At 39.9% G+C, this 15,934-nt stretch overlaps 2 protein-coding genes across 5 annotated transcripts in view; one reads left to right on the top strand and one right to left on the bottom strand.

The window, feature by feature from the left end:
- The first annotated feature begins 375 nt into the window (after positions 1-375).
- On the top strand, positions 376-12,402 carry clgn (calmegin). Of its 2 annotated transcripts, none has more exons than XM_024289498.2 (15): positions 376-760; positions 4,516-4,770; positions 4,847-4,920; positions 4,994-5,052; positions 5,194-5,335; positions 5,713-5,794; positions 6,258-6,450; positions 6,528-6,717; positions 7,092-7,205; positions 7,280-7,436; positions 8,523-8,738; positions 8,808-8,924; positions 8,992-9,133; positions 9,216-9,346; positions 10,994-12,402. In XM_024289498.2, exons 2-15 carry the CDS (start codon positions 4,516-4,518, stop codon positions 11,063-11,065), a joined length of 1,944 nt encoding a protein of 647 aa, XP_024145266.1. In that variant the 5' UTR covers positions 376-760; the 3' UTR covers positions 11,066-12,402. The 2 variants fall into 2 exon arrangements, with proteins under 2 accessions (XP_024145266.1, XP_024145265.1); XM_024289497.2 differs by having other exon boundaries at positions 377-760; positions 9,210-9,346.
- A 13-nt stretch (positions 12,403-12,415) lies between these two features.
- Positions 12,416-15,934, bottom strand: part of scoca (short coiled-coil protein a) — a 7,019-nt gene continuing 3,500 nt past the window's right edge. The window contains exons 1-4 of one of the 3 annotated variants that reach the window (XM_024289502.2): positions 15,492-15,647; positions 14,565-14,636; positions 13,507-13,587; positions 12,416-13,433 (exon numbers count right to left, since the gene is read on the bottom strand). In XM_024289502.2, coding sequence (XP_024145270.1) covers positions 13,291-13,433; positions 13,507-13,587; positions 14,565-14,583 — 243 coding nt within the window. In that variant the 5' untranslated portion in view covers positions 14,584-14,636; positions 15,492-15,647 and the 3' untranslated portion in view covers positions 12,416-13,290. Of the gene's footprint in view, positions 13,434-13,506; positions 13,588-14,564; positions 14,637-14,889; positions 15,110-15,491; positions 15,648-15,934 lie in introns of those variants that run through there. The other 2 variants (XM_024289504.2, XM_024289503.2) reach the window with 2 other exon arrangements.

The raw sequence follows: 15,934 nt of genomic DNA, 5'->3' as shown, positions 1-15,934 counted from the left end.
TGAAAAATCATGTGTTAATTAGCTAAATAAAAATTATCTAAAAATATGTTAATACAAAATCAACTCCTTGATCGTTGCAGTCTTTTTGTAGTCACATTTATTAAATATTAGATGTTATTGAATACATATTTGAATATTATTTATTTTCTTGGATTCCCTTTTCTTTAAAATATAAACTTAAATCGTCCTTAAACCTAATTCCATACCATTTTCCTTTTTGTAATTAAAATACCCAGTTGTACTGCTTAAAAACCTTTAATTTAACTCCCCCTAAAATCAGAAGTTTCTTGTTTCTTTCAATTATGTTCATCAATCTGAAAAAATGATGCAGATATGAACAAATCCTTCGGAATGCTATTTGAAAAAGAAAATATAAACAAAAGACTGGAGATAAACATGTGTTTATTATAAATTACCTGAAAATATTGCAAATGTGCACCATTAAAACTGTCAAAAAAAAAGATAACCAGAAATGCCTAGAATTAAATCGGAGAATCACTCCTTACTTTCACTTTTCGGATTGAGCCCTTGAACGCACCAGTCGTGCTTCCCTCTGCGTCTACTGCGCATGCTCAGCACCAGACACAGGCTCGCAGCACCGTTATCCGGGCCAACTGTCACTCACCGTCCATCCCATCCAGCCGCGTTTCTCAGGGAGACTCCAGTCTTCAACCTCAGATTATTTTTTATACTCTTTACCGCGTGGAAGAAGATAAAAAGCATAATTTTCAAATAACTCGCTACAAGAAGAAGACGCAAGGTTTGTTTGTGTGCGCACGCTCATTCACTCCATTCCATCCATGGGGGCGCGCGCGCAACATGACGGCTAATTTAGCAAGCTAGCGTTTGTTTTTCATTCATTTGTGGTCTTCAGAGCAAACATTTTATCATTCCTTCCATCGCGTTAAATGTTTACAACCTCTCGTTTAACGTCAGCGCGTGTTTTATCCGCGTGTCTCACACGTTCGGCTGTCGGCGAAGCTCGTGTTGCACTAACTTGTGACGGTCCTGCTGCTGTTAGCCGTAGCCCGCGGAGCAGGTGCTGCGGCCGGGGCAGTTCAGAGGCAGTCTGCGGTGTTCCCCGGCAGCCATGTTAACTCCTCCACAGAGCCGTAACCATATTTTTATTTTAACAAAACACCGTCAGTGCTGTTACTGGTTAATAACAATTCTAGAAAAATCAAAACAGACTATACGTGCGCGTGCACACTCAAGTTCTGATCATTTTATGGTTTATTTTTTAGCAATTAATTAAATTCATCATGTAAACAACACAATTTGATATTCTTTAAAATATAGAAAGTAAATCTGATGATCACACTGAGATTTTTCCCATGAATCTGATGTTTATCTGTGGATATACCAGTTTATTAATTATTCTTATATTTTACACTCCAAAATGTGACTACAGAGGAGAAACAAATGACAGAAAATAAAAGTAATACCACAAAATGGTTGGTTAACATTTATAACATTTCTCCAAGGAGGATGACCTAACAGCACATGTCAAAGTCAAGGCCCGGGGGCCGGATCCGGCCCTCCAGATCATTTTATTTTATTGTTATTAATGGCCTGATGTTATCTTGCGCTTATTTTTTACTTGTATAATTTTGACAAAATGTTTTTTTTTTTTTGAGTAAATTTTTGAAAGTTATTTAAGGTTTAAGTTGATTTATTCTGGAATAATATACCTGCCTGTTTTTATTCATAATTATGTTAAAAGGTGCAGGTTTGAAGTTTTAAAAATTGGCATTCTGCTAGCTTTGTGGACTATTTGGGGATTTACTAAGATTTTTTTAGGCTATTTTTGAGTTTAGTTAACATTTTAGCTACCTGCTAACTGTTTTGGCCAATTTAGGCTTTTTTGTTTTGTTTTTTAGGCTGTTTTAGAGTTAGGCTAATATTTACACGCTAGGTGTTTTGGCTAATTTAGGCTTTTTTAGGCTAATTTGACATTTAGCTAATATTTTAGTTAGCTATCAGTCTCATCATTTTCAGCTATTAGCTTCAGTGATTTCAGCTATCAACTTTAGCGTTTTTAGCTATCAATTTCAGCATCTTCAGCTATCAGCACTAACATCTTTAGCAGCCAAATTCAGCTTACAGCATTCACTCTAGCATTATTGCAGGTAATGCTATATATTTAGGTCATAATTATGTTGAAAAGTTACGGTTTTAAAGTTTTGAAAATTTAGTTTTAGATTGTTCAATAAATGTTTATCCTGTTCATTCCGAGACCTAAGGTGTGTTTTGAATTTTGGCCAATAGATAGATTTTTTTAAAGTGCATGTTGCATCTGATCTGAATACTTATATTACTTCTAGTTTTTAGGTTTTTGTTGTATAAACAGATTTCCTTATGGGTCTCTCAAACCCACCTCATTTACAATAAAGAACTATGGACCAATAGATTGGTGATTGTAGCAGTGTACTTGTGTAAATTTTAGGGATTTTATTATTTTTAAGGTGAACTGCTTTGTGAAAACTCCTGTCATCCATTGACGCTTTGTTAGCTTGATGCTGCTTCACATACGGGGAGGTTAGCTTGGTAATTTAATAACCACAAAAAGCCATATCTTTGTTGCCTGCGACAAAGAAAGTCTGCTATGATATTTTTTATAGTTTAATGTAATACATGTAAAAACAAAAAGAAGAAGAGAAAGAGCAAAAGAGAAATACTACGTGCAATCAATATAATATTCAATATATTATTCAAGCATAATGACGTTTTAGTTTGTGTGCGACATGAAACTACGGCACTTTGAACTTATTTTGGGGCCAATATTGTTTGAAACCCAAATAAAACTTTTAAAGAAAATATTGGTGTTTGGACAAATAAAAAGTAAATTCCTAAAACCAGAACATTGGAAGTTAAAAATAATTAAGTTTGTTTTAGAATAGCAAAAAGTTTTGGACATTTTGCGGGAAGTTTCAGACATTTTTTTCTTAGCTTAACACCAATATTTCAACTTGAATTTTTCAAGTTGTTTTATTTGGGTTTCGAGTCTTTTAGTCCCCAATTTGGCTCCATAGAATTCTTGTTTGTAAAGTAGCAGCAGCTGGAGTGAGTTTGTTTTACCCGCAGCGATTTCTACTGCACTTTTAAAGAATAAAGAATCAATGCAGTCAGTTTTAAAAATATTTTTTAAAAGGATTTTTGTCCCAAATACTTTATTTTAAATGTTCATAACATCGATTGTTGTAGATGGTAAGTAGATTTATTGAAACCAGTCGATAGTTATTATTTTTATTTTCAAGATACCGTCTTTGCTGCTTTTCTTGTTTAAGTCTGTCATACTTTATCGTCTTTTTGTGCTGCACAGAACCAAGAAAAACCATGTTCTGTACTAACGGATCATTTTTCCTGTGTGGTTCTGTTTGTTTTTCCTCCGCCCACATAAAAGCCTCTAAAGCCTCCGTTTGCATTAAGAAAATCCAGCTTTGTTGAAACGTCCTCTTGCTGTGGTGCTGCTTGGTATTTGCTCATTGACTACCCTTCAAAAATGTCGGTCCAAAAGGGGTTTATACGTGTGCCTTTTTATTTTTGTGGATTTTATAAATGTCATCTGGTAATTCTGAATGAATAAATATTGAGTTTCAGCTTCATGAAAAGGGTTCTTTAAAGCGTTTCTACGGGAAAGCGTCGTCCCCTCAAAATGTCCTTGACTTGTTAAAAATGACAAACCATCCTGCACTATCATGACCCCTACGTGTTTGCTTTTGAAGATTTTTAGATAGCATTTTTCCCATTTATCATTAGGTTAAGATTTTATTAGTTGGTTAAACTAATTGTTTTGATGGAGTTGTGTCATTAAGATAATTCCTGTTTTATAGTTTCTTGAAAGTGCAAAAAAATACCCACTCTGATGGAAATAGTGTTTTTAACATGGTTTTGTGGCATTTTTATGATAATGTAGGACATTGATCAAGAAAATTAAGCTAGAAATTGCATTTCTGAGTATTTCTTTATTCAAATTGTTTGAAAAAGATCATATTTGCTGTTAAAAAATACTTATGGTGGTGATGTTCTCCATTCTGATGCAGCAACTTGTAGAAAAATAGATGAATGTTTTGAAATTATTGGTATATATTTATACTTGTGAAGGTCATTTTTGCTTTTAAGTTGAAAAATGTTTTATTTTGTTTAGCAATTTATGTTTCCTGAGCATTAAAAATGCATTTTGAATAAAGTTTGATTTAATTTTTAATATAAATAAAAAAAAAAAGACATCCTTTTGTTGTCAGGCTGCTGAGTCATTGATTTTTAATCTTTATCAGAATAAATATCAGAATCAGATCGATAAGCAGCTAAACCTTCTAGTTTTTATGATTCTTGTCCAAGATGTCAAAGTCGACACTTCTTCATGATTTAAACATTAGGATGCGTTTAAGGACCTGGTTCTTGTGCTGCAGTGATGTGACCTCCTTTATCCGTCACATTTATTTCTCCATCACTTAACTCTCTTTAATCCTCTAATTATATCCCGCTCTCCGTCCCGCCCCTCCTCTTCCTCAGATGAAGCTGGGTGCCGGCTGCATGTGGCGTCTGCTGCTCCTGTCCTTGCTGGCTGCAGCGTTTGTGGCGGCCCACGAGAAGCTGTCGGAAGACCTGTCGGACGATGGGGACGACATGGGCTTAGACGAGGAGGAGCTGAGAGCTCTGATGGGGGAGGAAGAGGACGAGGCAACTGTGATCGACGAGGAAGAGTCCGACGAGAAGCATGAGAAGGAACCAGGGGAGGCCGGAACCGACCCCAACGTGTCCTTCCAGGTGGGGGTTGGATTGCGAGTCCAGTGTTTGTGTGGCGTTTGGTGACCGTAACAGAATCTGGTTTGGTGGTTTCAAGGTGACTTACAAGACTCCCGTTCCCACCGGAGAGGTGTACTTCGCTGAGACGTTTGATGACGGATCCCTGGACAGGTGCGGCCTCACACGGTTTCTCAACGATCCCGGAAAACTCTGCAGTTTCTGAAGCGTTCTGTGATCTCTGCAGATGGCAGCTGTCTAAAACCATGAAGGAAGACGCCGATGAAGAGATCGCCAAATACGACGGTTTGTCCTCAACCCCTGCTGATCCACATATGCCGTCTCCTCTCACGCACCGCTTCCATGAGAGACGAAAAACAGCAGCTTTAGAGTCATCGTTCCCATTTGTCAAAACGACTCAGTCTTTGCTCTCTCTCCTCGCTGCAGGAAAGTGGGCTGTGGAGCAGCTGAAGGAGAACAAGGTTCCAGGAGATCTGGGTCTGGTGCTCAAGTCCAGAGCCAAACACCACGCCATCGCCGCCCTGCTGGACAAACCCTTCGTCTTCCAGGACGAGCCTCTGGTTGTCCAGTGAGTTCAGTGACGTCTCTTTAAAGACCCCTCCAATCAAATCAAAAAGATACAGCTGGACATATTTTTTGTTGCAGCAGTGAGGATTTACGCTAGCGAGACACAGCTATCATCATCAAAAAGTGGGGGGTGTCATGGGTGGGGCTACTCAGCTCAGCACTAATAGCCCCGCCCACCCAGAGGATATTTTGGAGACAGAGGCTTCCGATCAACATGAACAATGTTTTTTTTAAGACATTTAGGTTGTGGGATTTTGGTTAAAAACTTCATAATCATATTTAAAAAACTACTGTGAACATTTTTACAATAAAAAATTGTCATAGGGGACTTTAAGGAGCCAATGAGAATCCAACAGGCCGCTTGTGTTGTGGTTGTAGGTATGAGGTGAACTTCCAGGACGGCATCGACTGTGGTGGAGCGTACATCAAGCTGCTCTCAGACACTGACGGTCTCAATCTGGTTGGTGCTCACATTTAATACTGTTTCAAAAACAATTTAAAGGGTAACCAAACAGGGAGGTTGGAGGCTGACTCCGCCCACAGCTGAAATTTGGAAATCCAGTCAGAGGGGCGGGGCTGGAGAACAAGACTGTTATCATTACTGGAGCTGCAGGTCATGACGTGGGACTTTGACCAATCACAAAATTCAAATGTAATACTTTGATTTAACCTATAGGGGGCAGCACATAGACGGTTTTTGACTATATTTTCAAGAATTGTTTGTTTTAAATTGTAAAAAAAATGGCAATGACCAACAGAAAGCACTTTTAAAACCCCATTTGTAGAGGTCAACAGCCTTTAAAAGTTGATTTAGGCTTTGGTTAAGCTGGTTAAGCAGAATGGCTTTACCTGCATACACAGGTGGGCTTTTCAGAATAAAAGCTCCATAACTCTGTTCTGTTGTGTGGCGCTCTGCTCTGCAGGAGCAGTTTCACGACCGCACTCCTTACACCATCATGTTCGGGCCCGATAAATGTGGCGAGGATTACAAACTGCACTTCATCTTCCGGCACAAGAATCCTTTGAACAAGGACATGGAGGAGAAGCACGCCAAGCGGGCCGACGTGGACCTGAAGAAGTTCTACACCGACAAGAAAACTCATCTCTACACTCTGGGTGTGCAGCTCATAGAAAGAGAAATAAAACGTCTCTGATGTTTGGGTGTTTTACATATAAGTTTGCTTTGTTGTTAGTTCTGAACCCGGACAACAGCTACGAGATGTTCATCGATCAGTCGAGCGTGAGCCGCGGCAGCCTGCTGCAGGACGTGGTGCCTCCCGTCAACCCGCCAAAGGAGATCGACGACCCGCACGACTCCAAGCCGGACGACTGGGACGAGAGGGCCAAGATCCCCGACCCAGAGGCGGAAAAACCCGACAACTGGTGAATGCTGCATTTGACTCTCTTTGTTTTACAGCCAGAAAGGGTTTTCTGTTCCGCAGCACCGAAAGAAAATGAGGAAACTAGCTGCAAAAATAGACTGGCTTTAAATGTCAGAGCGACTGGTTTTAGATCTGTGAATGTTAGGAAAAAACTATAATAAGAAGTATTCGTACTGAGAAGTAGGTTTCCAAGTTCCTGTTTATCTCTGAAAGGAAAACTGCTGAGGAACAGTTGATCATTTCTGATACATTTATCTCCAAAATAAGTAAACTGAGTCTTGAGCACCACCAACGCTGCCAGAAATGAGTTTTTTTTTTCAAATTTGTAGCTGTTGATAGACTTATCCATGAACTCCTTTGGTGTTTGTGTTTCAGGGATGAGGATGCGCCCGCAAAGATCGAGGACCCGGATGCCGTGAAGCCAGAAGGCTGGCTGGACGATGAGCTGGAGTTTGTGGCCGACCCGAACGCAGAGAAACCAGAGGACTGGTAAGGATTGTCCATCCAGAACCCACGGTCCTTATTCAGACCCGGCAGTGTGTGATAATGTCTTCTGCTCACAGGGACGAGGAGATGGACGGAGAATGGGAGGCGCCGCAGATTCCCAACCCGGCCTGCGAGACGGCTCCGGGCTGCGGGGAGTGGAAACGCCCCATGATCAACAACCCGCAGTACAAGGGCAAATGGAAGGCTCCTCTGGTGGACAACTCCAACTACCAGGTAACAAACGGACTCATTCAATTTGGGCTGCGTGTCACCGGTAATTTCCAGAATAGATTTGATTCACGAGAGTCTGGATCGATCTGATTCCGATTTATTTTTACTCTTTCGATCCTCTCAATTCAATTATTCTTTGAGTTTACACATTTAGAAATACATTAATAATCTATATATGTTTTGAAGATATTCATATTAATTTATACAGTTCACATACTGTAAAATTTATTAGCAAAATCATAATGAGATTGTTAATATCATACATGGATTCTCTAAAGCAGAAGTTCTAACAAAAATGTTCAGATCATTAACATTATAAACATTGTTCTGCTTCTCCTGGAGGATGTTTCAGTTTGACCACTAGGTGGCGATCGTGCTATAGCAGTACACCTTATTCCAGAAGAAGAAGAAAGTATGCGGAAACATTTATGTTTTAGACAACAAATAGTTACTTTAAAAATATTTCCTTAAAAGAGTTTGTAAAATTCCTACCTGTGAGTTTATAAAGATGCTCATTTAAGATTAAGAAAACCTTTATTAGTCCCACAATGGGGAAAGTTTAGTCATAAATGTATGTTTAAGTCGACTGAACGTTAGCATTAGCCTTCTTGTGGAAATCCCATTGTACGTTAGCATCAAGCTAGAACACATTAGCATGTGTTAGATCGATCTCTACATTCATGGATGAATTATTGATCCATTAAACTTAGATTGATTCAGATCGATTTTATCAACAAAGCCCTAAATTCAATCTCGTCTGTACAAAGACAGATGCAGGCTAAATCTAGCGTCATCATATCAGCCTTTCATTTTTTTTCCTAAACAAAAACATTCTTTTTAAAAAAATCTCCTCTTTTTAGAAATCATATTAACATCAATTGTAGCCAAAAAATGTATCAAATTTCAGCAACTTTAAGTGAAAAAAGGAGGTTGGTTCAAAAGTGTTACGATTTTCATTAAAAAAAAACTCTTAAAAATGAGTTTTTCTTTCCTTCGTTGAGTTTCTTTAACATCTGTGTTCTTGAGACTTTTGGGTTCATCCGATTCTAGTTTGGATCTTTCTGCTCACTCTGTTACGTCTCCTCTCAGGGGGTTTGGAAGCCTCGTAAGATCCAGAATCCCGACTACTTTGAGGACCTGCAGCCCTTCAGGATGACGCCGTTCAAAGCTCTGGGCCTGGAGCTGTGGTCCATGACCTCTGACATCTACTTCGACAACTTCATCATCACCTCTGAGAAGGAAGTGGCCGACCGCTGGGCCTCTGACAGCTGGGGGCTGAAGAAGCTGGTGGCCAGTGCTAACGAGGTGGGTGGGGCGGCGGCGGCGGGAAGTCTGGTCATTCACAGCTGAACTCTGACCTCTCCGTCTGAACAGCCGGGGATCTTGGCTCAGCTGATGATGGCGGCGGAGGAGCGCCCGTGGCTCTGGGTGATCTACATCCTGACCGTGGGGCTGCCCATCGGACTGACCGTGCTCTTCTGCTGGCCAAAGGTACCAACGGGTCGCACTGACCCGCAGCGGTCGCACTGCTCCTCTCTAACCGGACTTTGTGTTGCAGAAAGTGGAGGATGAATATGTGTACAAAAAGACGGATCTTCCTCGTGCCGACTTGGAAGAGGAGGAAGAGGACGAAGAGGAGGCAGCAGCAGCAGAAGATGAAGACAAAGCAGCGGAGGCTGCAGACGAAGCAGCAGCTGCAGGTTTGACATCCGTCTGTTGATTCGAAGCTCTGCAGGGTTCTGGAACTCATTCTTCATCATCAATGTTCTCTTGAAGCGACAGAAGAGGGAGAGATGGAGGACAACGAGGAGGGAGAAGACAATCTGGAGGGGGACGACGAAGGAGAAGAGGAGGAGGAGGAAAAAGAGGAGGAAAACAAATCTCCAGAGAGAACATTAGAAGAAGAAGATGGGGTGAGAACCGCCGCTTCTCCTGCGTGAGCTTTCTTTCAGGTCATGTGATCAGAAAGTGAAGGACATGCAGGAGTTCGGGTCGGTACCAAAACTCAGTACCAACGTGAACGGTACTACCAGCACCGCACATGTCAATCACTCGTATTCTATTTAGTTCAATCAATTACCTTTCCAGCGATTGTGGGCGGGCTCATCTAAGGATGGGTGTGGCCATGAGAGTGGCATCAGATAAAATCCAATCCGTACTCATACCTATGGGAGTCTTCGCACTTCTGTTATTAAAAATAGAAAAAAAAACATGAATCTTAAGAAGAAAATCACTAGAAAGTAGTAATAGTAATGGTAGTATTAATCTGTCCATTCTGCAAGAAATCTGATAATATATCAAAATCTAAAAACAAGAAGTTCTGCAGAAGCATTCAAAAAGGGAAACATTTGTAACTTTATCAGTAAAAATTCAGCTTTAAATCCAAGAAAGTTTATCAAATTGAGTTGATGTATTGCTGCACATGGACGTCCACTTGTTGGACTGTAGGATCAATTCAACTTTATTATGGTAATATGACTTTTTTCATGATCCTAAACACGTATATTTACATGAAGAAGTTGTAAATTTTGTTTTTTTTTCTCTTACATTTTTTTTGTTTTGTCTCTTTTTTTGTGGTCTTAATCTTGTGAATTTACATGAAAAAAGTCATAAATTTGTGTCTTTAGTTTCGTAATTTTACTTTTTTTGTGGTACTAATCAAGTAAATTTACATGAAAAAAGTCATAAATTTGGTTGTAACGGTCGTAAAAACAAGTTTTTTTTCTTGTAAATTTAACATTTTAATCTCATAGTATTCCTTTTTTGTGGTACTAATCGAGTAAATTTACATGAAAAAAATTGTAAATTTTACGTTTTTTCTCTAAAATTTACAACTTAATCTTGCAAATTTACATTTACAAAAAAGTCTTACATTTACAAAGTTTAAAGTTGTAAATTTGCATGTTTTTTGACATAAATTTAAGACTTTAGTCTTGCAGAATTACTTTTTTTGTGGTCCCAACCAGGAACATTTACATGAATAAAGTTGGAAATTGACAAGTTTTTTCTTGTGAATTTAAAAACTTAACCTTTTAATATCTTTTTTGTGGTCTTAAAAAGGTTGTATATTTACAAGGTTTTAAATTTACATTTTTTCTGTTAAATTTATGACTTTTTTTCTCGTTATATTACCTTCTTTTGTCGTTCTAATCTCATAAATTTACATTAAACGTCATAAATTTCACAGGTTTTTTTCTCAAATTTACTACTTTAATTTTATAATTTCTTTTTTTGTGGTCTTAATCTTTTCAATTAAATAAAGTCGTAAATTTACTAGCGTTTTTTGTTGGAAATTTACATAAAACTACTTTTTTTGTGGTCCTAATCAAGTAAATTTACATGAATAAAGTTGTAAATTGACAAGTTAATTTCTCATTAATGTATTAATTTAATGTTGAAATTTTTTTTTGTCAATTTGCTACTTTATTCTCATAATATTGATTTATTTTCCTTTCTTTTGTGGTCCTGATACTTTGTCGTACATACTTTAGTTCTGTTTACTCTGTCATTTTGCATTAAAGTGTTTTGGTTTTTCCTGTTTCTTCTGCTCTGACCTGCAGCTGAAGGAGGAGGCTGACGCTCCAGAAGAAAGCCACAAACAAGTGAGGAAGAGGAGGGTACGGAAAGACTGAGGAGGTCCAGTCTGTGTCTGCCGTCTCCCTCCACCCCCCCGATCGACGGGGAGGAGGTGGAGGGCGCTCCTCTGTAGCTGCTCCCTCCTCCTGAGAGGAGCAGCCTGCATTTCCTTCAACCCAGCCTGCAGCGACCCGGCCGCCCCGTCCACGCCTCCTTCCTCCTCCCAGGTTTGCAGAATCCCTCTCCTGACAGGTCTAGAGGAAGCGGCGCGTTCCGTCTGCTCCAGATTACACTCCGTACGTCAGAAACCTGGAGTTCTTGTCATGGCTGTCATCACTTAGACACTCCTCTCCCAGAAGTCCATTTACCGTCACGCTGCTGTTTGTTTCCATGGTTTGACTGAGAGGAAACTTCATGGATGTTCTTCCACCACAGAGAAACAGTTTCCTTCATCAATACCAGTCGATCATGTTTTAGGTAGAACTGTCGTCTTTAGGTGCCGGACTTCTGCTTCCACTGTGAGGAGTCTCCTCCTCCTCACTCTTTGTAAATGTAGAAGTTTTAGTTCAAACGCTCGTCTTCCACCTTCTCCGTCCGCCTCTCTGTCGTCGTCTGTGTCGTAACGGCGGCGGTCTGTCCGCTCACCCCCCCCAGCAGATCATGGGCTGCAGATCAGACTTTATCCTGGCATCCTCGTTCTGAAGAACATATCCAAGGACGCCGTTTGATAAAAGTTTTGAGAACGGGAAGGAAGCCGAGCTGAGAGGCGTCAGCAGAGAAATGAAGGTCGTTTTAGTTTGTTACGTACGGAGGCCAGACACGGCCTGCCCTACTTTTTCTTTTTTTTATTGTTTTCTCGTTATAACGAGATCAACTATCTCATTATAACGAGAAAAAGAACTTTTGTTTCCTCATTATAACGAGTTATTATCTCGTTTTATCACAAGAAAACGATAAAAACAAAATAATAAACAGGGCAGGGTGTTTTAATCTTCCGTAGTAACGACTGTTGATTCTCTTGTTGTTTTTTTAACCCCATTAATTTATTGCTTTTTATATTCTGTCTCATGTCCGACTGACTTTAGCTGATTTGACTTTTGCATGTTAGACTAAAACTGACGTCGTTGCTTTTGCTCGCTGCAAAAGTCGGTACTTTTCTTGCCTTGACCGTCAGTTTTCCTGCATCTTTGTGACTTAAACGTTGGGAGACGTCTCACTGAGAACACAGGAGCTGGAGTCCAGATCCTCTCTTTGATGGGGGGGGGCTGATGCTGAATCTGTTTGTTGTCTCGAGCTTTTGTAGTTGTCGTCAGACGCCGACAGATCTCCCCGTTTACATTTGTTTGCTACTTGTACATTTGCTCTTGGAAATAAACTTATTTAATACAAAACAGACTCAGACTTGGTAGGATTCCTGGGATTTAATTTAAACCAAAAATAAAAGTGTTTACACTCAACACGGGTCGGTACCAGCATGTGTGGAGGGGATTTTTTTAAACACACCAAACAAATAATACAGTGTAACTGTTAGAAACCTCAGCTTAGCGTCCAGAACGTAACATGTGAAGCTCTGGTTTGAATGGAAACACAATCTGATCGGATGGCGCCGGTTTCCGGCCATCGCCGAGCCTTTTATCTCCAGAACTCTGACGGCATCAGCAGATATTACAGTTAAAACCAGGCGACGCTGTCCAGCCCACTCCGACCGGATCAATACCACTCAAGGCCTCCTCGCTGCTTCTGTTCCTCCACTTAGAGAAAACTTTTTTTCCCTCTTTATCAGATGCTGCCCTTCAGTCTGACGGGTTGAAGGCCAAACAGACGCGAATCAGGACATTTGTCCTCAAACATCGCAGATTAATGTTCGTTTCTGCTCATCAGCTAATTCCATTTCACCAACAGATGAAATATTAATACGTTTACATTTTCATAACACTGTTTGTTCTCCTGCTTTAGGTAGAATTATGCAGCCATGCACGACGAACACAAATCCCGTTCAGCTGTTGTACAAAATACTTTGCAAATCCAACAAAAACGAGCGTCTAGTTAACGTTTACGGACATACTTTAGTGCAAACGTGTTTGAGGCTGAACAAAACATTTACAGGAAACCAGAACAAAGAGTTCTGTCCAAACATTATGGACTGAAGGTAGATTTACCTTTTAATATTTACATTAGTTTTGACTCAAGCAGGTAAATAAAAAGGAGTTTTGCTGGAAAACGGACTCCTCTCTCCTCCACTGAGAGGAGCTTTCAGCGCCGGACCAGACATCCCGCTCGCTCACTTCCGCTTGCTCTTTGTGTCCGTCGTCTGGAAGACGCTCGAGGCCGACATGAGGTTCTCGATGTACTGACCGAGGACCTGGTTCTCCGACTTTAGCTTCAGGTTCTCCTCTTTGACGGCGTCGACTCGCGCTGACAGGTCTGAAACGGCGAGGAAGGTTTCACCACATCTGAAGTGAAGCTAACTTCAGTCCACAGGAATAAAAACGGTTACCTTCCAGTGTGTGCTGAAGTTCCAGAACTTGGTTTATCAACCTGGTTTTCTCCTCCATCTCCACCTGGTTCTCCATGTCTCCTAGAATACAAACACAAGAGGTGGGTAGTAGTAACACGATATTTACTCAGTTACTAATAAGAATGTTTTAGTAAAAACTAGTAGATCTGAAGCAGATTTTTCATGGAAAACAAAAATTCTATCTAAGCTACAAGGATCTATTTTTGTGGAAATCTTTTCCTTTCTGGGTATAAAGTTATATTTCTGCAATGAGGATATTGCATAAAGGTTAAATATAAGCATTCGTGATGAACTCTCAGCAAACTTTTAGCATTTTAGGAGGACATTAAGCAGTTATCTGATTAAAGACCTGATAAAAATAAGTGTTTTGAAGAGAATCTTGAGGCATTTTCTTCATTATAGGCGAAATATGTAAAGAAAATAAAGCTTAAAATTGCATTTCTTAATATTTCTTTTCATAAATCATAGTGAATCGGGAGCACAGGGGAAAATATGCAGTTTAAAAAGAGCTAATTTGTGAAATAGAAAATACAAGCTCCCTGCTCCGTTCTTATCCACTTGCAGACAAATAGATCCATGAACGTCTTTGTTTTCCTCGTCTGAGCTGACATGTTGCTCAAAAGCTTTACGACTGCATAGCTTCAATATTGCTCACCATTTTTGTGGCAGCGGCAATGTTGGGCTGTGGGTGTGAGGGGCTGTAAGCTAGAGTGTAAACAGATGGATGATGGGAAATGGGGGCGGGGTTGCTCTTTGTCAACAGTCCAGCTCACAATTTAGAGGCAAACTGCTGAATGAATTATTGCCGCTTTACAGAAACTATGTTCTAAAATATGGCTAGAAACGACAATCATAATTTAAAAATCCTTTTTAAAATGGATCGAAATATGATCGTAGTGGGAATTTTAACACTAAACAGTATAATTTCTGGTGACAACCACTAAACCCTACTCAAGTAATAATATCTAATAGTACTGAATATTCTTTCAGATACTTTACTGGTGTCATAAAGGTGTCAGTAAAAGCTGCAAACTAACCATCAATGTCGCAGTTCATGATGAAAGGCTCGTTTTCCTGTTTGGTATGCAGGGCTGCAGATCCACCGTCCTCTGGAAAACACAGAACCTCACTGTTAACCACACGAGGTCACGCGTCCACGCGGATGTTTGCTAGCAGAATGAATCAGTAAATTATGGGATGACAAGTTTATAAAAAGATAACAAGTTTAAGGCGGCAAAGCTGCAGAAAAAGCTGTTAAAATTCAATATCCAGCCACAAACGCGATGAAAACTCACTTTTCTTACATTTAAAACGACAGTAGGTTATCTTCAATTTTCTGATTCCTTGAATATATTTTTGCACCTTAAATAAAACGTTTAAATTCCGCCGCTGAATGTTGTTCAGGTGAATCCTGACATCAGCAGAGCTGGAGGAAACACCGCGCCCAGCCTGAGATGATGCCGAAGCCCTCCGCTGCTAGCCGGCTCTGCACCGCTCCTCTACGCCGATAAAACCCTCTCAAAATGAGGCCGAATGAGACGAAGGTCGTCGCAGTCCGGCTGCAGACGAACGGTTCGTCCCCAGCAGAGAGCGACGCTCCGTGGAAGCGGTCAGCATCCCGTCCAAGCCGAGAGCCGTCTGACGTGTCCGATAATGGGCGTGTAGCCTCTTTGGCTAACTAGCTTAGCGGTGAGCCACATCAACGGGAGGACATTTGACTCTTTCTGTCTTAAAACACATCTTTAAATAGTCTGTAGATTTTTTGTTTTACTTTTAAGATAAAAAAAAAAATCAAACACTTGACTTTGTAAACCGGGGGTTAGCAGAGCATCCAGACGTGCTAATCTATGATGGACTAGCTTTAGCTATATTCAGTTTTAGGACCAAAACAAGCATTTTTTTCTTTGTCACTTAAACTATGAAAATAAATATAAAATAATTAATAATACTGAAGATTCACCCACCGAAAGTCCAAAGAATATCCTTTAAATTCAGCAGATTAACAATAATCTGACTGGATTTGGAAATTAAGATGGTGATGTTCAGGACTCGAAGATCAACAGAGAAATTAGTGATACCTCCACCGACCGACAGAGGGCGACATAAGCAAACCCCGCTGAGCATCACTGGGCGCGTGACGTCACCCCGCCACAGAATATAATCCTGCAAATGTTTCTGTAGCTGTTTTATTCTCATAAGCTTAATAGACATTTGTGGAAATTTTTGTTTTAGGCAACATAGTTAATTTAATGAAGAAATGTGTCTGAAGTAGAATTTTTTTTTTTAACTCTTGCTATTTTTTTTGCATCATTAAACACTTTGATTATAGGTTGTTTTTGTAGATAATAATATTTTCTGTTTCAGTTGAATCAGACTTTTAAACAAACGTGGAAACAATTAAAAACAA

The sequence above is a fragment of the Oryzias melastigma genome, linkage group LG1 (genome assembly GCF_002922805.2).
Source record: "Oryzias melastigma strain HK-1 linkage group LG1, ASM292280v2, whole genome shotgun sequence".
Lineage (NCBI taxonomy): Eukaryota > Metazoa > Chordata > Actinopteri > Beloniformes > Adrianichthyidae > Oryzias > Oryzias melastigma.
Note: the sequence above shows the minus strand (reverse complement) of the source record. Positions and strands in the feature narration are given on the sequence as shown.

Excerpts from the sequence above, each read along its gene's own strand:
- clgn (XM_024289497.2), top strand. The coding sequence starts at position 4,516 with ATGAAGCTGGGTGCCGGCTGCATGTGGCGTCTGCTGCTCCTGTCCTTG. Across the intron at positions 5,795-6,257 it reads ACACTGACGGTCTCAATCTG|GAGCAGTTTCACGACCGCAC; the intron begins GTTGGTGCTCAC and ends TCTGCTCTGCAG. Across the intron at positions 6,718-7,091 it reads GCGGAAAAACCCGACAACTG|GGATGAGGATGCGCCCGCAA; the intron begins GTGAATGCTGCA and ends TTTGTGTTTCAG.